Source organism: Oncorhynchus gorbuscha, linkage group LG11, assembly GCF_021184085.1.
Source record: "Oncorhynchus gorbuscha isolate QuinsamMale2020 ecotype Even-year linkage group LG11, OgorEven_v1.0, whole genome shotgun sequence".
NCBI classification, from domain to species: domain Eukaryota; kingdom Metazoa; phylum Chordata; class Actinopteri; order Salmoniformes; family Salmonidae; genus Oncorhynchus; species Oncorhynchus gorbuscha.
Window position 1 is genome coordinate 68,300,324 of NC_060183.1, and position 26,134 is coordinate 68,326,457.

The window sequence follows — 26,134 nt, forward strand, 5'->3', positions numbered from 1 at the left end:
AAACACCTTTGGGATGAATTGGAACAACAACTGCGAGCCAGGTCTAAACGTTCAACATCAGGGCCTGACCTCACTAATGCTTGTGGCTGAATGGAAAAAAGTCTCTGCAGCATTGTTCCAACATCTAGTGGAAAGCCTTCCCAGAAGAGTGGAGGCTGTTGTAGCAGCAAAGGTTGGACCAACTCCATATTAATGCCCATGATTTTGGAATGAGATGTTCAATAAGCAGGTGTCCACATACTTTTGGTCATGTAGCGTAGGTGTACAGGTCGAGAGAAAGATTTGAGTAATCAAGGTGACAGACAGTGACACATTTAATACCGCACACTCTTGCCTGCATCTATCTGATCTAGGGTGTAATCATTAGTCCAACAGTTGCAAACAAATTCAGGTATTTTTATCCATGTTTCATTCCGTTTGCTTACAGAATCGGAGGAATGAATACATGCATCTCTGATCACACATAAACACAGTTCACTTTCATAGCAGCCACATACAAACAGCATGATTACTTTACTTGTTGTATTCCTTCTCACATCTACGCACTCTCCTCCTCTCACCTTTTCCCTTCACTTGTGGACTGCAGTGCACAACACACCAGCTGTCTGTGACCAGAAAAAAAAAATCCAAGCCAAACCTTCATATTATAACCACTAACTGCTACACACAGCTTACATCAAAAGTTTACGTTGACTTGGAAGAATTCCAGTTTTGGATAGTCATAGCCAGCTAACTAACATAGCATCCCTCCCTGTTTGAGCTGGGTGTTTAAGTAGGCTAAACTAGCTGGCTGCATTCGCTAGCTAAGTAAGTGAAAGTGAAAAAATTACAACAATAAATATTTCTTCTCAATTTTTGAATAAATTAATTTGTTAAAAACTGGTCAGCTATTGTCTTTCTCTTTCAGTCAACTACTCACCACAATGTATGCACTGCTGTGCTAGCTAACTGTAGCATATGCTTTCAGTGATAGATTCATTCTCTGATCCTTTGATTGGGTGGACAACATGTCAGTTCATGCTGCAAGAGCTTTGATAGATTGGAGGACATTCTCCGGAAGTTGTCATTATTACTGTGTAAGTATTGGTTTTGTATTGGTGTAATTCCTCTCCCCTGTAACTATTCCCCAGGTTGTAGCTGTAAATGAGAACGTGTTCTCAGTCAAATTACCTGTTAAAATAAGTGTAAAATAATCAAATACAAAAATAATAAAACAATGTACCCAGAGGAGGATGGAAACGAGCTGTCCTATGGCTACTCCATGGTGTTACCCTACTGAGTGCTGTTGAGGCTACTGTAGACCTATATAGAAAAACAGTGTGTTTTAATCAACTATTTGGTGACGTGAATAGATTTAGTATATTTTTTTATATAAAGGATTACGTTTTCAATGTTTCACTATTTTTATTTTTTATTAAATTCACTGAGGAGGATGGTCCTCCCCTTCCTCCTCTATGGAACCTCCACTGATATAAACTGATACCAGGCTGACTATCCAGCTACTATTACTACACATGCATTAGTAAGGTAACTTTACATAAGACAAAATCTTAAAGTAACTGAACACACACTGGAATAAATCATGTGCTATGAAATATGTGCCTTGGAAGGAATATTTAAACATTAAAATTTTTAAAACGATGTAAAAAAAATATGTTATCATGCAGAAGAGATGTGGCCATATTTGGTATGCTTCACATGTACAGTCCACTGTCCCTGATTGGATACTTAAAACCATTTTTAAAAGCAAAGGTCATTGAAAGTATAGAAATGTTCTGTCCTATGGTTTTTGACCACTATATGCGTTTGACCCTAATAAAATATGTACTTTATATAGGCAGAGTAGTGCAGTGTCCTATAATGTATGGATATATTGCTACAGTCACAACATCATTCCTAAAACCACAATACCTTTACACTCTTTCAAAACAATAAAAAGTCCTTCGGATAAAAACAAATGATGCTGTCCGGGCGTAGCCAGAGCCAGACAGTCTGAGAAACCAAGGGACCAAATCCCTTCTGATCATGGTGCTTCACCTCATCCTTCATGACTAATGTGTTTGCAGAATCCCGCTCACCTTCTAAATAGAGCTTGTCTGATGAATGGGCGAGCAGCTGTTTATTTCCTGGCCAGACAGATTCAGCCTGATTCTACAGTGATACCAGCCCCTCTCTGCTCTCTCTCTTTCCCCCTGCGGTAACATAGAGAAGACTCTCCTCAGCATTTCATTCTGGGAGAGCCTAATAAATAGTCTTGGAGAGATTGGGCTTAGAGGACAAGGGAGAAAACGAGAGGTAGACTGAAGCAGACTTAGGGCAGTGTGGGGCAGGGATACAGAGAGATACAGGGGTGAGGAGAGAGAGGGAAGGCAGGCAGCAGGGTTGGTCAGGGTAACTGTCATTGGAGGGCCTCAGGCACACAGGCCCGATGGCAGCCCTGGAGTTGAACTCTCAACAGAGACACACACACACACACAGTGGATGAAGTTACACACACACACTGCACATATGGACACATAAACATGTAGCACTATAAAAGCACTCTCATTGACAACACTTGGCGACACATATGGAGGGTACCTGGCACAGACGTGGCGGGGCAGAGAGACAAAGCATGAGAGATTTCTGTATGTGCCAGTCCTGTTACTTCTTTAAACCTTGTTGATATACAATAGGCCTAGATATTTACTGTCCAATCTTGTATTCGGAGCCTTCAAATCTGTGATTCTAATTATGTCCAAGGGGGAAAAAACGGTGTTTGTTGTTTGTAGTAACTTCTTAGTTGTTGTAATATCCCAAACGGATGTGGCAGTTTCACCATTAAGGATTCCAGATTTAAGTCCTGGTTTTGACTCAGGGGGTTCAGCCTCAGAGGTACACAATGTTCTCCTCTCCCACGTCCTCCCCATCCCCACTCTCCGTCTCCAGAGGAACCAAGAAGGACAGGTCCAGTTGGGGATCTCCATGTGGGGGTACACCCTGATATTGTCCAGCCGCTGTTGCCATCATTGACCACATCTCCCTCACTTTGCGGTGTGTGTTTATATCTGTATGGGTATAAATGCATGATGTTTATATGCGTCAATATTAAAACATAGATGTTCATAATCACAGTACACTAAACCAACAACCAGGATGAACTCTCTCTCACAGACATGAACAATCACCATTTTAAATGAAACACCAAGAGCCAGAGAAGAAAAGGGAAGGATGAAGAGATGAAGGAGAAAGAGAAGCCGAACTAAAATAATAGAACCGCAGTATGATATAATAACCCCAGGTAGATAAATAACTAGACACAGTATTATATAATAACCCCAGGTAGATAAATAACTACAGACACAGTATGGTATAATAACCCCAGGTAGATAAATAACTACAGACACAGTATGATATAATAACCCCAGGTAGATAAATAACCATCAGACACAGTATGATATGATAACCCCAGGTAGATAACCATCATACACAGTATGATATAATAACCATAGGCAGATAAATAACCATCAGACACAGTATGATAGAATAACCCCAGGTAGATAAATAACCATCAGACACAGTATGATATAATAACCACATATATAAGTAAATACAGACACAGTATGATAGAATAACCCCAGGTAGATAAATAACCATCAGACACAGTATGATATAATAACCACATATATAAATAACCCCAGGTAGATAAATAACCAGACACAGTATGATATAATAACCCCAGGTAGATAAATAACTACAGACACAGTATGATAGAATAACCCCAGGTAGATAAATAGATAAATAACCATCAGACACAGTATGATATAATAACAGACACAGTATGATATAATAACAGGTAGTATGATATAATAACCCATCAGGTATGATAAATAACCCCATCAGACACAGTATGATATAATAACCATCAGACACAGTATGATATAATAACCCAGGTAGATAGAATAACTACAGACACAGTAGATAAATAACTACAGACACAGTATGGTATAATAACCCCAGGTAGATAAATAACTACAGACAGAGTATGATATAATAACCATAGGCAGATAAATAACCATCAGACACAGTATGATATAATAACCCCAGGTAGATAAATAACTACAGACACAGTATGGTATAATAACCCCAGGTAGATAACCATCATACACAGTATGATATAATAACCATAGGCAGATAAATAACCATCAGACACAGTATGATAGAATAACCCCAGGTAGATAAATAACCATCAGACACAGTATGATATCATAACCACATATATATAAGTAAATACAGACACAGTATGATATAATAACCCCAGGTAGATAAATAACTACAGACACAGTATGATATAATAACCCCAGGTAGATAAATAACCACCAGACACAGTATGATATAATAACCACATATATATAAGTAAATACAGACACAGTATGATATAATAACCCCAGGTAGATAAATAACTACAGACACAGTATGATATAATAACCCCAGGTAGATAAATAACCATCAGACACAGTATGATATGATAACCCCAGGTAGATAACCATCATACACAGTATGATATAATAACCATAGGCAGATAAATAACCATCAGACACAGTATGATATAATAACCCCAGGTAGATAAATAACTAGACACAGTATTATATAATAACCCCAGGTAGATAAATAACTACAGACACAGTATGGTATAATAACCCCAGGTAGATAAATAACTACAGACACAGTATGGTATAATAACCCCAGGTAGATAAATAACTACAGACACAGTATGATATAATAACCCCAGGTAAATAAATAACCATCAGACACAGTATGATATGATAACCCCAGGTAGATAACCATCATACACAGTATGATATAATAACCATAGGCAGATAAATAACCATCAGACACAGTATGATAGAATAACCCCAGGTAGATAAATAACCATCAGACACAGTATGATATAATAACCACATATATAAGTAAATACAGACACAGTATGATATAATAACCCCAGGTAGATAAATAACTACAGACACAGTATGATATAATAACCCCAGGTAGATAAATAACCACCAGACACAGTATGATATAATAACCACATATATATATAAGTAAATACAGACACAGTATGATATAATAACCCCAGGTAGATAAATAACCATCAGACACAGTATGATATAATAACCCCAGGTAGATAAATAACCATCAGACACAGTATGATATGATAACCCCAGGTAGATAACCATCATACACAGTATGATATAATAACCATAGGCAGATAAATAACCATCAGACACAGTATGATATAACCCCAGGTAATAAATAACCCCACACAGTAGATAAATAACTAGGTAGATAAATAACCATCAGACACAGTATTATATAATAACCCCAGGTAGATAAATAACTACAGACACAGTATGGTATAATAACCCCAGGTAGATAAATAACTACAGACACAGTATGGTATAATAACCCCAGGTAGATAAATAACTACAGACACAGTATGATATAATAACCCCAGGTAGATAAATAACCATCAGACACAGTATGATATAATAACCCCAGGTAGATAAATAATACAGACACAGTATGATATAATAACCATAGGCAGATAAATAACCATCAGACACAGTATGATAGAATAACCCCAGGTAGATAAATAACCATCAGACACAGTATGATATAATAACCACATATATAAGTAAATACAGACACAGTATGATATAATAACCCCAGGTAGATAAATAACTACAGACACAGTATGATAGAATAACCCCAGGTAGATAAATAACCATCAGGCACAGTATGATATAATAACCACATATATATAAGTAAATACAGACACAGTATTATATAATAACCCCAGGTAGATAAATAACCATCAGACACAGTATGATATAATAACCCCAGGTAGATAAATAACTACAGACACAGTATGGTATAATAACCCCAGGTAGATAAATAACTACAGACAGAGTATGATATAATAACCATAGGCAGATAAATAACCATCAGACACAGTATGATATAATAACCCCAGGTAGATAAATAACTACAGACACAGTATGGTATAATAACCCCAGGTAGATAACCATCATACACAGTATGATATAATAACCATAGGCAGATAAATAACCATCAGACACAGTATGATAGAATAACCCCAGGTAGATAAATAACCATCAGACACAGTATGATATAATAACCCCAGGTAGATAAATAACCACCAGACACAGTATGATATAATAACCACATATATATATAAGTAAATACAGACACAGTATGATATAATATCCCCAGGTAGATAAATAACCATCAGACACAGTATGATATAATAAACCCAGGTAGATAAATAACTACAGACACAGTATGATAGAATAACCCCAGGTAGATAAATAACCATCAGACACAGTATGATAGAATAACCCCAGGTAGATAAATAACCATCAGACACAGTATGATATAATAACCACATATATATAAGTAAATACAGACACAGTATGATATAATAACCCCAGGTAGATAAATAACCATCAGACACAGATAAATAACCATCAGACACAGTATGATATAATAACCCCAGGTAGATAAATAATCATCAGACACAGTATTATATAATAACCCCAGGTAGATAAATAACTACAGACACAGTATGATATAATAACCCCAGGTAGATAAATAACCATCAGACACAGTATGATAGAATAACCCCAGGTAGATAAATAACCATCAGACACAGTATGATATAATAACCCCAGGTAGATAAATAACCATCAGACACAGTATGATAGAATAACCCCAGGTAGATAAATAACCATCAGACACAGTATGATATAATAACCACATATATATAAGTAAATACAGACACAGTGTGATCCTTCTGTAGCTCAGTTGGTAGAGCATGGCGCTTGTAACGCCAGGGTAGTGGGTTTGATTCCCGGGACCACCCATACGTAGAATGTATGCACACATGACTGTAAGTCGCTTTGGATAAAAGCGTCTGCTAAATGGCATATATTATTATATTATGATATAATAACCCCAGGTAGATAAATAACCAGGATGGACCTGCCCACTATAATGAGTTCATCCATCTGCTCTTTAACTAAAATAAACTTGCCAAAATAAAAGTCCCTTTTTCAGGACCCTGTCTTTCAACGATAATTCGCAAAAATCCAAGAAATTTCACAGATCTTCATTGTAAAGGGTTTAAACACTGTTTCATGCTTGTTCAATGAACAATAAACATTTAATGAACATGCACCTTTGGAACGGTCGTTAAGACACTAACAGCTTACAGACGGTAGGCAATTGGGTCACAGCTATGAAAACTTAGGACACTAAAGAGGCATTTCTACCGACTCTGAAAAACACCAAAAGAAAGATGCCCAGGGGTCCTGCTCATTTGCGTGAACATGCCTTATGCATGCTGCAAGGAGAAATGGGGACTGCAGATGTGGTCAGGGCAATAAATTGCAATATCCGTACTGTGAGACGCCTAAGACAGCGCTACAGGGAGACAGGATGGACAGCTGATCGTCCTCGCAGTGGCAGACCACGTGTAACAACACCTGCACAAGATCAGTACATCAGAAAATCACACCTGCGGGACAGGTACAGGATGGCAACAACAAATGCCCGAGTTACACCAGGAACGCACAATCCCTCCATCAGTGCTCAGACCATCCGCAGTAGGCTGAGAGAGGCTAGACTGAGGGCTTGCAGGCCTGTTGTAAGGCAGGTCCTCACCAGACATCACCGGCAACAACGTCGCCTTTGTGTAACGGATGTGAAACGGCTAGCTTAGTTAGCGGTGCACGCTAAATAGCGTTTCAATCGGTTACGTCACTTGCTCTGAGACCTTGAAGTAGTAGTTCCCCTTCCCCTTGCTCTGCAAGGGCCGCGGCTTTTGTGGAGCGATGGGTAACGATGCTTCGAGGGTGACTGTTGTCGATGTGTGCAGAGGGTCCCTGGTTCGCGCCCGGGTATGGGCGAGGGGACGGTTTAAAATTATACTGTTACATTTGGGCACAAACCCAACATCGCTGGACCAGACAGGACTGGCAAAAAGGGCTCGATTTGGAGGTGGAGGGTCCGTTATGGTCTGGGGCAGTGTTTAACAGCATCATCAATGTTGCTGTAAGGGTCTGTGGTAATAGATGGTGTGGCTGTGAGGGTCTGTGGTAATAGATCATGTGGATGTAAGGTTCTGTAATGGTCTGTTGTATTAGACAATGTTGCTGTAAGGGTATGTGGTAATAGATGGTGTGGCTGTAAGGGTATGTGGTAATAGATAATGTGGCTGTAAAGGTCTGTGGTAATAGATGATGTGGCTGTAAGGGTATGTGGTAATAGATAATGTGGCTGTAAAGGTCTGTGGTAATAGATGGTGTGGCTGTAAAGGTCTGTGGTAATAGATAATGTGGCTGTAAAGGTCTGTGGTAATAGATGATGTGGCTGTAAGGGTCTGTGGTAATAGATGGTGTGGCTGTAAAGGTCTGTGGTAATAGATAATGTGGCTGTAAAGGTCTGTGGTAATAGATGATGGGTCTGTGGTAATAGATGATGTGGCTGTAAGGGTCTGTGGTAATAGATAATGTGGCTGTAAAGGTCTGTGGTAATAGATAATGTGGCTGTAAAGGTCTGTGGTAATAGATGATGTGGCTGTAAGGGTATGTGGTAATAGATAATGTGGCTGTAAAGGTCTGTGGTAATAGATGATGTGGCTGTAAGGGTCTGTGGTAATAGATCATGTGGCTGTAAAGGTCTGTGGTAATAGACAATGAGGTTTTCAGGGTCTGTGAGGGTCTGTAAGGGTCTGTGGTAATAGATGATGTGGCTGTAAGGGTCTGTGGTAAGAGATCATGTAGATGTCAAGGTCTGTGGTAATAGACAATGTGGCTTTCAGGGTTTGTGAGGGTCTGTAAGGGTCTCTGACAACAGATGGTGTGGTTATACGGGTCTGTGATTATAGACAATGTGGATTTCAGGGTTTGTGAGGGTCTGTAAGGGTCTGTGAGGGTCTGTGTCAACAGATGGTGTGGCTGTAAGGGTCTGTGGTAATAGATAATGTGTCTGTAAAGGTCTGTACGGGTCTGTAGTAATAGATAATGTGGCTGTAAAGGTCTGTGTCAATAGATGGTGTGGCTGTAAGGGTCTCTGGTAATAGACACTGTGGATGTAAGGGTCTGTGGTAATCGTGTTGTGTTCCCACAGGAATGTGTCGGACTCTGTTTCATTAATTAGTGAGCTCCTTGTTAGCTAACCACTAGTGTGTGTGTGTGTGTGTGTGTGTGTGTGTGTGTGTGTGTGTGTGTGTGTGTGTGTGTGTGTGTGTGTGTGTGTGTGTGTGTGTGTGTGTGTGTGTGTGTGTGTGTGTGTGTGTGTGTGTGTGTGTGTGTGTGTGTGTGTGTGTGTGTGTGTGTGTGTGCCACTGTTAGCCGTGGTCTTAGACCTTTAACTGGGCTCTGGTATAAAGCCTCAGGACAAAGAATCTTCGCAGGGACTTAGGGCATCCTGATCTGAGGCCACAAGAAATGGAGACCATTTTCGAAATGCAATTACTGTTCAAATCAGTAAGATAAAATCCAATAGGATCTTTAACACCAAGTGTAATGTCAGAAGACTTGTCATTCATTGAAAGGTCAGATAGTCAGGATAATCTTCAAACTAATGATATTTCTATGGGTCCAGAACTCGCTATACCATCATAGTGAGCACTGATCTTCATAGTTTTCATCCTTTATTCATTTTCAGAAGCAGCGCAATATTCTGGTTGGTTTACTGTTCAATATTTACAGTAGTTGTTATTTTCAAAAGGATACAGTTATTCAACAGCTAGGCGAGATGGGAAAATCTGATTGGATTCATTGGATCAAATTTCAATCCTTCCATTTTTTCCATTATCATTGTGCAGGAGAACATTATGGAAATCCTGAGAGAGGGAACAATCTCAAAGGCCCTGTGTAAGGGGGAAGAACTGTCACTTGGATGTGAGGTAGAGAAATCAGACTTCTGATAGCTCTGAGCAAGATTTTGAGGATTTTTTTGATCAAATACGTTTTGTTTTTGAAGGTGAGATATTGATTTCCTGGATACTATTCTAGTGTGGAATATGAGAGTTCTGTAACATGGGATCGTGTACAGACCCAGAATGCACTAGTAATCTATACCGCCAAATGCAGTGCATTAAATAGTAATGAATGATGTGTTGTAAATAGAGATCCATAGAACGTAGGAAGGTGAGATATAGTGTTGGAGTTTGGAGGGAAATCAACCCCCTGAGAGGGAAGTCAACATTTGCATCCCAAATGGAACCCTACCTCCTTTAAAGTGCACTACTTTTGACTAGACCCATATGGGCCCTTGTTCAAAAGTAGTGTACTAAATAGGGAATAGGTTGCCATTCGGGACGTATTCCATCTGTAAATCCTGCTGATCTATCATACAACATACACCTCTAACAGGACAAGAGCAGTGCATTATGGGGCCTGTCTGGGACCACAGAGGGGTGCATTGTTGGTAATATGTCAGGTAAGCTCTGGCCCTGTGGTAGGTGGGGGTATCCACCCATCTGTGCAGAGCATCCACCACTCTGTCTTGTTAACAAGAGACTGTGATTCTACGGTGGCTCAAATGTGGTGAATAACAGGAGAAGGTAATAAGTCGATCGACGGAGAGAGATCGTGCTCCGGTCACATAACAGTAAACAATTCAGCAGCCTGTATCACTGATAGTTACTATAGAGATATCCATTAAACAGGCTATTCAAATAGAAGCATCCATTCTAGTGTATATTCAACAGGTGGCCCTCATCGTAGCCTGTAATATTTCCGGTTCAGATCAGTGTGCATGTCTATTAAACCAGTGAGGTATAACAGTTGAAACCTGTGAGACGTATATATGCAAACAGACGTCGGCTGACACATGAGCAGTGAAATACAGATAAATATGTGCATCTCTCATCGCTCCCTCCCCTCTTTTCCCTCTATCCCCTGCTCCTCTGATGACAAATCGTGCTGTAATGAGTTTTGTAAAGATTTTTCAGATCGATGCTCCAATCCGTCAGCCATGGGCTCTGAGCTGTGATTCACACGCTGTTGGCCTGGCCCCCGGCGCTCAATAGATAGAGAACACACCGATTATTTTTCTCTCTCCTAGGCGAGAAGGGCCAGACTAGGCTGGTGTAGATGGTGGTGGGGTGGGGGGTTGAGGTGGGGGGATCTTTGTCTGGAGACACTGATTAACTGGGAAAGAATGACAAGCAAGGCCTCACATCGCTTTGAAACAGGAACAGCCTTGAGAGGAATGGGAGGTGTGTGTGTGGTGGGTACAGAGGCTGTGTTTACTTTCTCACAGGTAGCAGCTAGGCCTCATGATATCATGAGGTATCAAAGAAAGAGAGAGAGCGAAGGAGAGAGAGGGGGGGGAGAGAGGGAGCGAGGGGGGAGAAAATGAGCCTGTCATATTGCTGATGTCACATTTAGTTGTATGGTATTTAGTCAGTCAATGTCAGATCCTATCAAATCATGTTGTGTGTTATCAATCGAATTCAGCCGAGAAAGCCGGAATCATCTTGTATTTAGGATTAGAGAATAAACAATCTCTGTAAAGAGATGGATTCACACAACTCTCTGAATAAACAATCTCTGTAAAGAGATGGATTCACACAACTCTCTGGATCTGAGTCTTATTGTTGGGTTTCTGCTCAGAGCCCTGTCCCCCATAGGGTCTTGAACTGGGTCTTACTGTTGGGTTTCTGCTCAGAGCCCTGTCCCCCAGAGGGTCTGGAACTGGGTCTTACCGTTGGGTTTCTGCTCAGAGCCCTGTCCCCCAGAGGGTCTTGAACTGGGTCTTACTGTTGGGTTTCTGCTCAGAGCCCTGTCCCCCAGAGGGACTGGAACTGGGTCTTACCGTTGGGTTTCTGCTCAGAGTCCTGTCCCCCATAGGGTCTGGAACTGGGTCTTACCGTTGGGTTTCTGCTCAGAGCCCTGTCCCCCAGAGGATCTGGAAGTGGGTCTTACCGTTGGGTTTCTGCTCAGAGCCCTGTCCCCCATAGGGTCTGGAACTGGGTCTTACCAGTTGGGTTTCTGCTCAGTTGAGGGTCTGGATCTGAGTCTTACCGGAACTGGGTCTTGAACTGGGTCTTACCGTTGGGTTTCTGCTCAGAGCCCTGTCCCCCAGAGGATCTGGAAGTGGGTCTTATCATTGGGCTTCTGCTCAGAGCCCTGTCCCCCAGAGGGTCTGGAACTGGGTCTTACCATTGGGTTTCTGCTCAGAGCCCTGTCCCCCAGAGGGTCTGGAACTGGGTCTTACCGTTGGGTTTCTGCTCAGGGCCCTGTCCCACTGTGGGTGTGTAGAGGTACCCGGTGACACCGGTGCCCCCCGGTGTGTGTGTGTCAGGGTGGAGTTGGAGTGTCTGTCCGTGGCTGGAGCGGGCCAGTAGGGTGTTCAGGCTGTTGTGGGCTCGAGGGTCATCGCTGTACCCTCTCTGCTGCTGCTGCAGGTGGCGGTTGTTGAGCCCCATTGCCGTGGTGACCGCTGCCTCGTTGACAAAGACTGAGCCGCCGTTGTCAAGATGGCCTCCAGGCTGGCCAGGAAGTGAGTCCTATGGGAGAAGAACATAGACAGAATGCCACGTTAACAGAACACTGAGCGTGAAGGACGACCACAACAAGAGCATTAACGTAAACATTAGAGGTCGACCATTTATGATTTTTCAACACCGATACCGATTATTGGAGGACCAAAAAAAGGCGGTGCCGATTAATCGGACGATTTTAAAAATGTATTTGTAATAATGACAATTACAACAACACTGAATGAACACTTACTTTAACTTAATATAATACATCAATAAAATCCATTTAGCATCAAATAAATCATGAAACATGCAAAAACAAAGTGTTGGAGAAGAAAGTAAAAGTGCATTATGTGCCATGTAAGAAAGCTAACATTTAAGTTCCTTGCTCAGAACATGAGAACATATGAAAGCTGGTGGTTCCTTTTAATATGAGTCTTCAATATTCCCAGGTACAGTATGTGCCTCACTCTCCTCCTCTTTCTTTCTCATCTACGTACTTCTCTTCTGTATGCTATGTCCAGCTGAGGTAAGATGTTCTCCAACCCCATTGATTTAATCTGTGTCAAAGCTGAGGCAGAATTAGCAGTCCAACACTAACTGCTTACTTCCGTGACAGAAAACAGGAGTTACTGCAGGCTGATCTGTATGGAAGCAGTGCAGTCTTAGGTTGTGTTCCAATTGGCACCCTATTCCCTATGGCCCCTGGTCAAAAGTAGTGCACTACAAAGGAAATAGGGTGCCATTTGGATCCATTAGCGTTTCCCTGGTGATCAGTATGTATGTAGTGTTTAGTGTTACCCTGCTAACATTTAGCCCCAGGCAGAGGGTCAGGGGGTCAGAGACAGATCCTGTATCTTCTGTCAGATCCTCTTTAAAGAGAAGGTCTTTCTGGCAGGAGGATGGGCTTTACAGCACCTTGCCAAGCAGGGGTGCCCAGCTCCACTGCAGCAGTGATCTTTTTGTTAATTAGAGGAAATATAATATGAATTGGTATACTTCACACGGAAAATATGTATTACAACTCTCAAATAATCTTTTTGATGACAATTCCATTTTTTTGGCCATGGATTAGGTGAATAAACCATTATTGTAAATAGCCACTGTGGCTACTTGACTATGTCTGATACGTAGCAATGGTTATACTTTTGCCCATAGCTAACTCTTGTCTTAGTGTTATGGTTTCTCTGTATGTTTACTAGAGGTCGACCGATTAATCGGAATGGCCGATTAATTAGGGCCGATTTCAAGCTTTCATAACAATCGGAAATCGGTATTTTTGGACACCGATTTTGCCAATTTGTATTATTTATTTTTTACACCTTTATTTAATCTTTATTTAACTAGGCAAGTCAGTTAAGAACACATTCTTATTTTCAATGACGGCCTTGGAACGGTGGGTTAACTGCCTAGTTCAGGGGCAGAACGACAGATTTTCACCTTGTCAGCTCGGGGGATTCAATCTTGCAACCTTAACTAGTCCAACGCTCTAACCACCTGCCTCTCATTGCACTCCACGAGGAGACTGCCTGTTACATGAATGCAGTAAGCCAAGGTAAGTTGCAAGCTAGCATTAAACATATCTTATAAAAAACAATCAATCAATCAATCATAATCGCTAGTTAATTACACATGGTTGATGATATTACTAGTTTATCTAGCGTGTCCTGTGTTGCATACAATTGATGTGGTGCGTATCGTTGTTCCAATGTGTACCTAAACATGAACATCAATGCCTTTCTTAAAACCAATACACAAAAGTATATATTTTTTAACCTGTATATTTAAACCTGCATATTTAAAGAAATCCAGGTTAGCAGGCAATATTAACCAGGTGAAGTGTATATGCAACAGTTTGGGCCACAAAATTTGCCAGAATTTTACATAATTATGACATGACATTGAAGGTTGTGCAATGTAACAGGAATATTTAGACTAATGGATGCCACCCGTTAGATAAAATATGGAACAGTTCCGTATTTCACTGAAAGAATAAACGTCTTGTTTTCGAGATGATAGTTTCCGGATTCGACCATATTAATGACCTAAGGCTCGTATTTCTGTGTGTTATTATGTTGCGACTGTCTATGATTTGATAGAGCAGTCTGACTGAGCGACGGTAGGCAGCAGCAGGCTCGTAAGCATTTATTCAAACAGCACTTTCGTGCGTTTTGCCAGCAGCTCAAGCATAGAGCTGTTTATGACTTCAAGTCTATCAACTCCTGAGATTAGGCTAGTGTAACTGATGTGAAATGGCTAGCTAGTTAGCGGGGTGCGCGCTAATAGCGTTTCAAACATCACTCGCTCTGAGACTTGGAGTAGTTGTTCTCCTTACTCTGCATGGGTAACGCTGCTTCGAGTTTGGCTGTTGTCGTTCTGTTCCTGGTTCGAGCCCAGGTAGGGGTGAGAAGAGGGACGGAAGCTATACTGTTACACTGGCAATACTAATGTGCCTATAAGAACATCCAATAGTCAAAGGTTAATGAAATACAAATGGTATAGAGAGAAATAGTCCTATAATTCCTATAATAACTACAACCTAAAACTACTTACAGTATGAGATCCCCCTCCCATTCCACTCTATGCACGTTGAATCATCCCACCTGCTGAACCTCACAACACAAGCTCAACCCCACGGAGGCCTAGGCCAGGGGGTAAATGAGGTTCATAAGGCCGTTGGTTTTAACCTACACCCTTCCCATAAGGTCCTGTAGAGAGGCAGGCAGAGTATAGGAACACTGTTCTATTTATACTATCTCTCTCCCCTCTCACTTTCTCTCTCTCTGTCTCTCTCTCTCTCCCTCTCTCTATGCCTCTCCTCTCCCCGCCTCTCTCTCTGTCTCTCTCTCTCTCTATCTATGCCTCTCCTCTCCCCACCTCTCTCTCTGTCTCTCTCTCTCTCCCTCTCCCTCTCTCTATGCCTCTCCTCTCCCCACCTCTCTCTCTGTCTCTCTCTCCCTCTCCCTCTCTCTATGCCTCTCCTCTCCCCACCTCTCTCTCTGTCTCTCTTTCCCTCTCCCTCTCCCTCTCTCTATGCCTCTCCTCTCCCCACCTCTCTCTCTGTCTCTCTCTCTCTCTCCCTCTCTCTATGCCTCTCCTCTCCCCACCTCTCTCTGTCTCTCTCTCCCTCTCCCTCGCTCTATGCCTCTCCTCTCCCCACCTCTCTCTCTCTCTCTCCCTCTCTCTATGCCTCTTCCTCTCCCTCTCTCTATGCCTCTCCTCTCCCCACCTCTCTCTCCCTCCCTCTCTCTATGCCTCTCCTCTCCCCACCTCTCTCTCTGTCTCTCTCCCTCTCTCCCTCTCTCTATGCCTCTCCTCTCCCACCTCTCTCTCCCTCTCCTATCTCCCCTTGTCCTCTCTCCCTGCCTCTCCTCTCCCCACCTCTCTCTCTGGCTCCCTCCCTCTCCCTTTCCCTCTCCCTCTCTCTATGCCTCTCCTCTCAGCTTAGAGGCATATTTCACTGCAGGCCCGCTCCACTCGCTTTTCAAACAAAGTGTCGATATGAATAATTAAAGTATTTTGGAGAGGATTGATTGGTTTGCGGCGTTCGCATGCTTTTAATTATTTTGTCGCTGGAGCTTTTATTCTCTGCGGTTTAATTATCATCAATCATGAAGTTGTTTATTAGCGAGCGGAGCTGCTGAGTGTTGAGACAGATGACGCTGAAATTGCTCTCATTACCGCAGGTCGTATATCAAGGGCCCGGATGGAGCTGCTCTGTGTGACTGAGTGGGCCACCGTAGCTTTGGCTGCTGGCTACACTTTGTCCTGGGAGAGAGAGGCACTTCTCAATAATGAACTTCTAACCCAGGGAGAAACATGACCTTGGTTCACACACACACATACAGCAGCAGGTTGACATTTATTGTCATGAATCTTGCCCTGGAGGCAGAACTGAGCGATTTCTGGTAGATGGGCCAGCTGCAAAGTCAAAATTGGCTATATCGTAAAGATTTATGAAAACAAATGTGTTTTTTAAAGTGGAACTGACAGTGTTTTAACTACTTTGCAGATATGAAACAAACAGACAATCATGATATCAGTAAAAAATATACATTTCCCAGTTTGGGAATCCAGGCTGTGTCAACACCGGCCGTGATTGGGAGTCCCAGGTTTTTTATTTTTTTAACCAGGCAAGTCAGTTAAAGGTTCAATATAAAAACTAAAACCTTTATAAGAGGTTTTAAAAATAGGTTCTATTTGACTCAACATTCCATGATGTACACTGTTGTACACTAAGGTATTGTTGGCAGAATACATTTACATTTACATTTAAGTCATTTAGCAGACGCTCTTATGCAGTTAAATTAATGGTCAATACAATTCACCAATACATTTCTCGATAGTCCAAAAAATATTGCTATCAGGTTGTAAATCACAGCTGGCCCGGTACGTTGTTTTCTGCCTCCATTCAGGATGCACTGTTTCAGTTTCAACAACTCAATATTTTGGGCAAAAACAGACGAATGTAACTAAGGCTGGGAATGACAATACAATCAAACTATTGATCACAAGGGCAATGATCACAAGTCAGTCATAACACAGCTAATAGGCTAGCATATCTATTTATGTAGCAAGCTAAAAACACGGAGCCTAACGTTAGCCAGCTAGCTAGCTGCTAGGAGGATGTCATGCCATCGGAGGAGTAAGTGAGTGACTCATCGTTTTTCAGTGGCTATACACATCTAGAGATGCAGGTGTCATTTGGTTAGCTAGCAAGAACTTGAATGACTGTTATCCAGTTAGCATATCTCTTGCCTTTGAAAATTCACTCTGGCTATCTACTCAGATTTCAGAGCACTCTCGTCTGAGTGTGCCAGAGCACAAAATAACTGATGAATTTACGAGCGAGCAAGACCTGCTGAATATGCCGGTGTCAGTAAATGTATGCAAAAAAAGTCATAGTTAGTCACGAACACTCTAGATAACATGAAATCAGCCTTACCAGCTCTGCTACGGCGAGTAAAATGGTCAGATTGAGATGTTCTCTCATTTGTGTCTGGAAGTAGCAAGCTAGCTAACTTTAGCCAGTTAGATTGGGTGCTTGGTTGGGACATGCATACATTGGCAGGCAAGCTGAAAAAGGAGAAGTAGGCTACAATTCCCCACTGTTAATCAGTGTCATTTTGACAGCCAACTAGCTGAAAAAGTTTGAGAGGGTTTATCTAATGTTCATTCGTTAGATTTTAGCTCATCTTGCTCTGGCTAACATTAGTTGTTGATCTTGTAGTTGTTGATGTGCATAACTGAGGGAGAGAAAGTCTACCTCTTCATGGTTGTTTGATCAATAGAACTGTAAAGTTCCCAAATGTAAGAGGACTCCAGTGGTATTTACATAATTGCACAAATCCATTCAGGTGTCTTTTGTGGCTTTTGGCAAATGCGTTCCAATGATCTAAAGTCGCACTGTTGCTACGATCTGTAAACACACAGTCCAGGTTAATGTGAATGATTGCAGGCCCATGTGGCAAATAGCTTGTTTGTATAAAGGCCTACTGTAGCTCTGATTGCCTATAGCTCACCGGTCTGTGTAGACTCAGGTCTTGGACAAGAGAGATGTTTTTATTAGGTATAATTTACGGCAGTGTCTATTAATTGTCTGAACTCTCGGTCTCTTTCCCGCCACTCTATTGCTGTTCACAAATGCCTTAGTATACGTAACTCGCAAACATTCTAAGAACGTGAAAATGACAATATCAGATGTTTTATTTTTTTAAGTGTCATGTTCTTCCTGTGGGTGTATGTGAACAGATTTTAATAAGATTTCATGTTGCTAAAAAGTTCTACTTTAAGGTTAGGGTTAGGCATTATGGTTAGCTGTGTGGTTAAGGTTAGGGCTAAGGTTAAGGTTTAAAACCTTATCAGGCTGCTGATAATAATGGATGGAACTGAGCAAATGGCATTAAAAACCTGGGAAAATGTGTTTGATATATTTGATACCATTCAACTGATTCTGCTACAGTCATTACCATGAGCCCGTCCTCCCCAATTAATGTGCCACCAACCTCCTGTAGTTTATAATCAGATTTTATGACTTTGTGACTGTGCCAGCTTGTGACCACTCTGCAGAGCTGCCTCCAGGGCAAGATTCATGACAATAAATGCCAACCTGCTATACACACCCTTATAGTATATGTACTCTCAGCATCTCTCATTCACACTCATGCAGTGAGTATTAGCTACAGGCTAGGAGGCCTTCTGTGAAAACCCACTCACCCCCCTCACACACACCTGATGACAGCGGTCCAGGGGTATGACCATGACCGGCAGGCTCCTCTGTCGGCTGTGTCTCCAGCTCTGCAGCAGGTTCTGCTGGGTCTCCAGCCTCTCCCTCTCCTTCTCCACACTCCTCTGACTCTCTCTCAGCCTCTCCAGGCTCTGCTGGTACTCCTCCAGCTGCTCCTCCAGCTCTTCCCGCTCATGTTTCAGCCTCTCAGCCTCCAGGTGGCACTGTCTCTCCCTCTCCTCCAGCCTACTCTCCAGCTCCCCCTGTTGGCTGTGGCGCGCCTGGCACTCCCTCTCCCACCGCTGTCTCTCCTGGAGGTAGGGAAAGGTTCAACAGAATCCATTAGTTGATGGTTGCTTGGGCCGCGATAAATCGTTTAATACAAAAATATATTTTTAACGAATAAATCCTGGCAAAGTACAATAAGAGGTGAGTGTGCATAGTAGATATACACTACCGTTCAAAAGTATTGGGTCACTTAGAAATGTCCTTATTTTTGAAAGAAAAGCAAAAAACATTATGCCTAGAAGGCCAGCATCCCAGAGTCACCTTTTCACTGTTGATATTGCGACTGGTGTTTTGCGGGAACTATGAAGCTGCCAGTTAAGGAGTTGTGAGGCGTTTGTTTCTCCAACTAGACACTCTAATGTACTTGTCCTCTTGCTCAGTTGTGCACTGGGGACCCCCAATTCTCTTTCTATTGTGATTAGAGCCAGTTTGCGCTGTTCTGTGAAGGGAGTAGTATACATCGTTGTACGAGATCTTCAGTTTCTTCAATTTCTCGCATGGAATAGCCTTAATTTCTCAGAACAAGAATAGACTGACGAGTTTCAGAAGAAAGGTCTTTGTTTCTTTCCATTTTGAGCCTGTAATCGAACCCACAAATGCTGATGCTCCAGATACTCAACTAGTCTAAAGAATGCAGTTTTATTGCTTCTTTAATCAGAACAACAGTTTTCAGCTGTGCTAACATAATTACAAAAGGGTTTTCTTACTAGCCTTTTAAAATGATAAACTTGGATTAGCTAACACAATGTGCCATTGGAACACAGGAGTGATGGTTGCTGATAATGGGCCGCTGTACGCCTATGCAGATAGACGTTTCCAACTACAATAGTCATTTGCAACATTAACAATGTCTACACTGTATTTCTGATCAATTATATTTTATTTTAACAGGCACATTTTTTTGCTTTTCTTTCAAAAACAAGGACACAGTAGTGTATGCTTACTAATTTACTGTGGGGAGAAAAAAAAGCTACACATAAATTATCACTTAAATTTGCCTTTTTCGATAATGTGATTCCCTTATTTTGGAATCGATAAGGTCACCCTAAATTCATTAATCAATTCATTGATTAATCTAACTTATCCTACCTGGTGCAGCCTGCCCTGCAACCGTACCGCTGCCGCCACCTCCTCACGGCGCTTCTCCAGATTACGTTGCTTCTCCTGCTCCTGCAGAGCGTTGCCACGGAGACATGGGGTGTGTGGTCTCGGAGCGCGGGGGGAGTGGCGGTCACTCTCATGGAGGAGGAACTTCTGAACCTCGTAGAAACTGTCTTGGATGGTTACCGCCGCCTGCAGAGAGGAAACAAATATGTGACGATAACGTGACTGACTGGCTGGCTGAATGGCTGACTGGCTCATTGACTGACTGACTGACTGACTGACTAACTCATTGACTAGCTGGCTGGCTGACTATCTGACTATTTGGCTGGCTGGCTGTCTGGTTGGTTGGTCGGCTGGATGGCTGACTGAGCTGGCTGGCTGGCTGACTGACTGGTTATCCGGCTGGATAGTTGACTGATTGACTGGTTGACCAGCTGGATGGCTGACTGATTGACTAGCTGGCTGGATGGCTAACTGACTAACTCATTGACTTGCTGGCTGTCTGACTAGCTGATTACCTGGCTGGCTGGCTGACTGACTGACTGGTTGGTCGGCTGGCTGACTGACTGACTAGCTGGTTGGCTGACTGGTTGGCCAACTGGATGGTTGACTTATTGTCTGGTTTGCCGGGTGGATGGCTGACTGACTGACTAGCTGGCTGGATGGCTGACTGACTGATTGACTCATTGACTGATTGACTGGCTGACTAGCTGGCCAATTGGCTGGCTGGCTGGCTGGCTGCTGACTGACTGACTGGGGTCAACGCAGCCATTCAAATGGGTCCACACTGGGCCAACCGTCGATGGCCATGTGTGGCTCCAAGCCAAGGTTAATGGGGGCAATAGAAGCAGGAGATTTGAATACCAAATATGGATCAGTCGACATTGTGACAGTCAACGGCAAACCAAATACTCACTGGTACTTTAAGGCTGAGCTACATATTGTTAGGCCAAGCAGGCCTAGAACACATGTATAGACCGCATACAAACACATACCAATATACAAGAAATGTCACTATGTACAGTAGGCTACACACACACACACACACCCGCAAACACGCACGCTTCACATTACTAACACAAACACATACTGTGCACACACCAAACAGGATAGACTCCATCTACATCAACACATCAAATGCTCCCTGTGCAGAGCAGGAGAAAAGTCTCTCTCTCCTCTGGTCTCTCTCCCACTAAGAATAGGATAATTGGGTTCCTCTCTCCAGCAGCTTACTGCCTGGCTGTCTGGCGTTTCAAGCTTCAGACAATCCAGCTGATTGTTGGATCTCTGTTTATAGAAGCTGTGGTGCAGCCAGGCAAATACATCCACACACGTATGGATGCACGTGCGGGCACATACAGTGAGGGAAAAAAGTAGTTGATCCCCTGCTGATTTTGTACGTTTGCCCACTGACAAAGAAGTGATCAGTCTATAATTTTAATGGTAGGTTTATTTGAACAGTGAGAGACGGAATAACAACAAAAAAAATGCAGAAAAACGCATGTCAAAAATGTTATAAATTGATTTGCATTTTAATGGAGAAGCAATCAATCAATCAGATTCCAAACTCTCAACCATGGCCAAGAGCAAAGAGCTCTTCAAGGATGTCAGGGACAAGATTGTAGACCTACACACGGCTGGAATGGGCTACAAGACCATCGCCAAGCAGCTTGGTGAGAAGGTGACAGCAGTTGGTGCGATTATTCGCAAATGGAAGAAACACAAAAGAACTGACAATCTCCCTCGGCCTGGGGCTCCATGCAAGATCTCACCTCGTGGAGTTGCAATGATGATGAGAACGGTGAGGAATCAGCCCAGAACTACACGGGTGGATCTTGTCAATGATATCAAGGCAGCTGGAACCAAGGAATAGTCACCAAGGAAATGATTGGTAACAACCTACGCCGTGAAGGACTGAAATCCTGCAGCGCCCGCAAGGTCCCCCTGCTCAAGAAAGCACATATACATGCCCGTCTGAAGTTTGCCAATGAACATCTGAATGATTCAGAGGACAACTGGGTGAAAGTTTTGTGGTCAGTTGAGACCAAAATTGAGCATTTTGGCATCAACTCAACTCGCCGTGTTTGGAGGAGGAGGAATGCTGCCTATGACCCCAAGAACACCATCCCCACCATCAAACATGGAGGTGGAAACATGCTTTGGGAGTGATTTTCTGCTAAGGGCACAGGACAACTTCACCACATCAAAGGGACGATGGACGGGGCCATTCCTTCAGCCAGGGCATTGAAAATGGGTTGTGGATGGGTATTCCAGCATGATAATGACCCAAAACACACAGCCAAGGCAACAAAGGAGTGGCTCAAGAAGAAGCGTATTAAGGTCCTGGAGTGGCCTAGCCAGTCTCCAGACCTTAATCCCATAGAACATCTGTGGAGGGAGTTGAAGGTTTGAGTTGTCAAACGTCAGCCTCGAAATCTTAATAACTTGAAGAAGATCTGCAAAGAGGATTGGGACAAAATCCCTCCTGAGATGTTTGCAAACCTGGTGGCCAACTACAAGAAACGTCTGACCTCTGTGATTGCCAACCAGGGTTTTGCCACTAAGTACTAAGTCATGTTTTGCAGAGGGGTCAAATACTTATTTCCCTCATTAAAATGCAAATCAATTTATAACATTTTTGACATGCGTTTTTCTGGATTTTGTTGTTGTTATTCTGTCTCTCACTGTTCAAATAAACCTACCATTAAAATTATAGACTGATCATTTCTTTGTCAGTGGACAAACGTACAAAATCAGCAAGGGGTTAAATACTTTTTTCCCTCACTATACACACACACACACACACACATACATACTAAGACTGCAACCTGAATGTGGCACTAAAACAGGATATATTTGTTCCTGCTGAGAAGACACTGGGTCTGTGTGTCGAATGGAAATTAGTGGCTGAGATGAGATACACAGGGTGTGCTCGTCTGTGCGTGTGCACGCGCGTGTGTGTGTGTGTGTGTGCGCGCGTGCATGTGTGTGCGTGTGTGTGTGTGCGTGCATGTGTGTGTGTGTGCGTGCATGTGTGTGTGTGTGTGTGTGCGTGCGTACGTGTGTGTGTGTGTGTGTGTGTGCATGTGTGTGTGTGCGTGCATGTGTGTGCGTGCGTGCATGTGTGTCTGTGTATGATTCACCTCCCATAGGGATGAGCTCACCTGTAGACTATAGAGTAACTGGGTCAAGCTTTGGACACTGTGGGACACCTGTTATTGAGGAAGACAACCACAGTTAACACGTGATAAACAGTAGCTAATAGTCCAAATCAAATCAAATTTGATTAGTCAGGCTTTCATCTCCCTTTATGAGGATCTTCTCATGGCTTCATCCTTCCACAAATAACATCCCCTCTATAAGAACCCTCGATAAGAAACGGTATACAAATAAATGGAATGGTTCTAGTACTCCCGTGTTAGTGAGGGAGAATGGAGAGTTTCACTCTCCTACAGATGTAGGATCTTAATTTGAGCCAGCTTGCAGGAAAATAATCCTACAGCAACAGGAAATGTCAATTATTATGTGGATTATAACTAATGGAGTTGATATATTTTCCGTAAGAGAAAATAAAGTATGACATTTAAAAGTGGAACATACAAACGGTAATATGTTGCACTCTCCTAGATGGCCGAACCTGCATAAGATGCTATTGGCTTCCTCCAGCATTACACTGCAGTCATGGTTCCATGTAATGGTGAGACTGCAGTAGAGTCTCCTCTCATCACAGGGCACATTTTCTAAGTAGAGTCCATTTGTCTGAGGAGTCTATGTGATAGTGTACGTATAGCACCACCTTGTGCTCCGATAGTGTATGTAGACCCACTCTGTACACTACGTTACCTCACAGCTTCCAGTCAATACTTCTTTTTCCTCACAGCCAGGGCACACATAAAGATGCTAACGATAGCACAAACGTGTCCGAGGAAATTGGGATATAATTCTCTACATCTATTTTTAATGAGACGGTACCTTTGAAAGCTAAATTGACTTTCTCCTGTATTATTAAGATATTAATAATTTATCACATCAAGGCTGAAATGTAATTCTAATAGATGGTGTTAAATTATTCAAACAACTGTTGGGATTGTTGAGCCACCATGAGAAGCGAAGGAGGAAGGTGAGAAGTCAAGGCCAAAATGAACACTGAACGTAGTACACACTTCAGCAGCTCAAGACTACAACAAGCCTATGGCTCCAACTGCAAAGCCCATTGGTATTTGAACCTCTTGGTGTGATGGCTACGGTGTTGGACTGACAGTCACAGAGACCAGGGTTGAAGCCCTGTCGGGTTAGCCCTGAATTTGCTACAATATCTATGGTATATAGCTAAGACAACCCTGCATAGGAGACCTACCTTAAGGTTGATATTATTAGTCAGGGACTGCAGTACAAGGACTTGGGAGGCTGACTCCCCATCCCTGGTATTAGGGTCCCCAAGTGAGGCCTCCGCAACTGAGGGGATGTCCAGGAGGGTAGGAGGGCAGGCTGGTGGGACAGGGTGGGACAGGGGGTCCCTGGGAGGGCTGCAGGGGCTGAAGGGGGAAAAGGTCAGCGAGGACAGAGTGGTCCTCAGGTTCTCAGCTGGAGAGAGAGAGGGGGGGGGGGATACCCACAGACAGACAGAGTAAGACATTGGACACTCTACAACAGGAAATGGACAACATGTTCAAGAAGCTAACGATGGTCAGTGAGTCTTATAGTGAGCTATATCGTCTCACCCTCTCTGAGAGCGGCAGTAAGCAGTACTGCAGCCTGGGGCACCTCCTCTGGGTTTGGCTGGACCAGTAGGTGTGGCTCAGGGTGTGGTTCCTGGGCCTCGCCCCTCAGGACAGACAGTTCAGCATAGATCTGTAGCTTCTCCTCCAGACTGGAGCATATCTGATAATCCTGACTGGATAGGGTCTCTGGTAGATAACACATGAATACACTATCATTAATAAACTATCATCAATAAAGTCAATAATCATGAATAAACAGACTAGAACAGATCTGATTGTCCGGACTGGACAGGTTCTCTGGTAGATAACACATTAATGTCTTACCCTGGAGATCAATTCAATCTCCACTGAGTTAGGTTCATCTGATTTTAGTTTTGTTTGCCTCTCATGTGGAATGATCTCCAAAAGTCCTTGAAGTTGGTGGAGTAATGTGTTTGTTTCATATGATTGTGTTCTGCTTTTCGTGTTGTGTGTCTGCTTTTTCATGTGTTCTGTAATTGACATGTATATTTTGACATGTATAGTGTAATTGCTGTTTACTGATGTGTTCATGCAGGGCCCATCTGCAAAAGGGACCGTGGTCTTAGTATGACTCCCTGCTTAAATAAAGGTTAAATAACATGAATAAACTATCATTAATATATATATATGTAGCTTCTCCTACAGACTGAATCAGATCTGATGGTCCTGACTGTACAGGTTCTCTGACACAACAACAAAACAGAAATACTTCACAGTAGTAATACACAAACATTTTAATACACAATCAACACACTATATCTCAGGCTCTGACAGAATAACACCACATACATTCAATAAATCCCAATCAACACAAAATACCTCAGGCTCTGATACAATAACACCATATACATTCAATAAATCACAATCAACACTCAGAAGGATACCACAAAATCGCATCACATACATTCGATAAATCATAATGAACACTCAGAAATCGCAGTGGTAATGCCAGTCACCAACAGATATAGTAGTACATGGAATATGACAGACAAGCTAGGTTAGGATTATGGATAGGTTATGGATATAAATACCCTGTAGTTTGTGTATCTTCTGGACTCTGGCGTCAGCTGTTCTTCTCTCCTCTTCTGACTCATTAGTGTTCTCCTCCTCTTCCTCTGGACAGCTGGACAGACAGTTTTAGGCACACACACACACACACACACACCCCTCCCTCCCCTGACTGACCTCTCTACTGAGAGAGAGAGAGAGACCCCACCCACA

The 26,134-nt window shown here is 42.6% G+C and overlaps 1 protein-coding gene across 8 annotated transcripts in view; it reads right to left on the minus strand.

Annotated features, from left to right (window-relative positions):
* Positions 1-296: 296 nt before the first annotated feature.
* The window catches only part of LOC123989309 (rho guanine nucleotide exchange factor 28-like), a 129,068-nt gene continuing 103,230 nt past the window's right edge, over positions 297-26,134 (minus strand). For 7 of the 8 annotated variants that reach the window (XM_046290232.1, XM_046290228.1, XM_046290233.1 and 4 more), the window contains 8 exons: positions 25,945-26,036; positions 24,893-25,078; positions 24,529-24,755; positions 23,336-23,383; positions 20,157-20,360; positions 18,770-19,090; positions 12,289-12,580; positions 297-3,047 (listed from right to left, as the gene is read on the minus strand). In XM_046290232.1, the coding sequence (XP_046146188.1) occupies positions 2,869-3,047; positions 12,289-12,580; positions 18,770-19,090; positions 20,157-20,360; positions 23,336-23,383; positions 24,529-24,755; positions 24,893-25,078; positions 25,945-26,036 (1,549 nt within the window). In that variant the 3' untranslated portion in view covers positions 297-2,868. The remainder of the gene's footprint in view (positions 3,048-12,288; positions 12,581-18,769; positions 19,091-20,156; positions 20,361-23,335; positions 23,384-24,528; positions 24,756-24,892; positions 25,079-25,944; positions 26,037-26,134) is intronic. The other variant, XM_046290227.1, reaches the window with a different exon arrangement.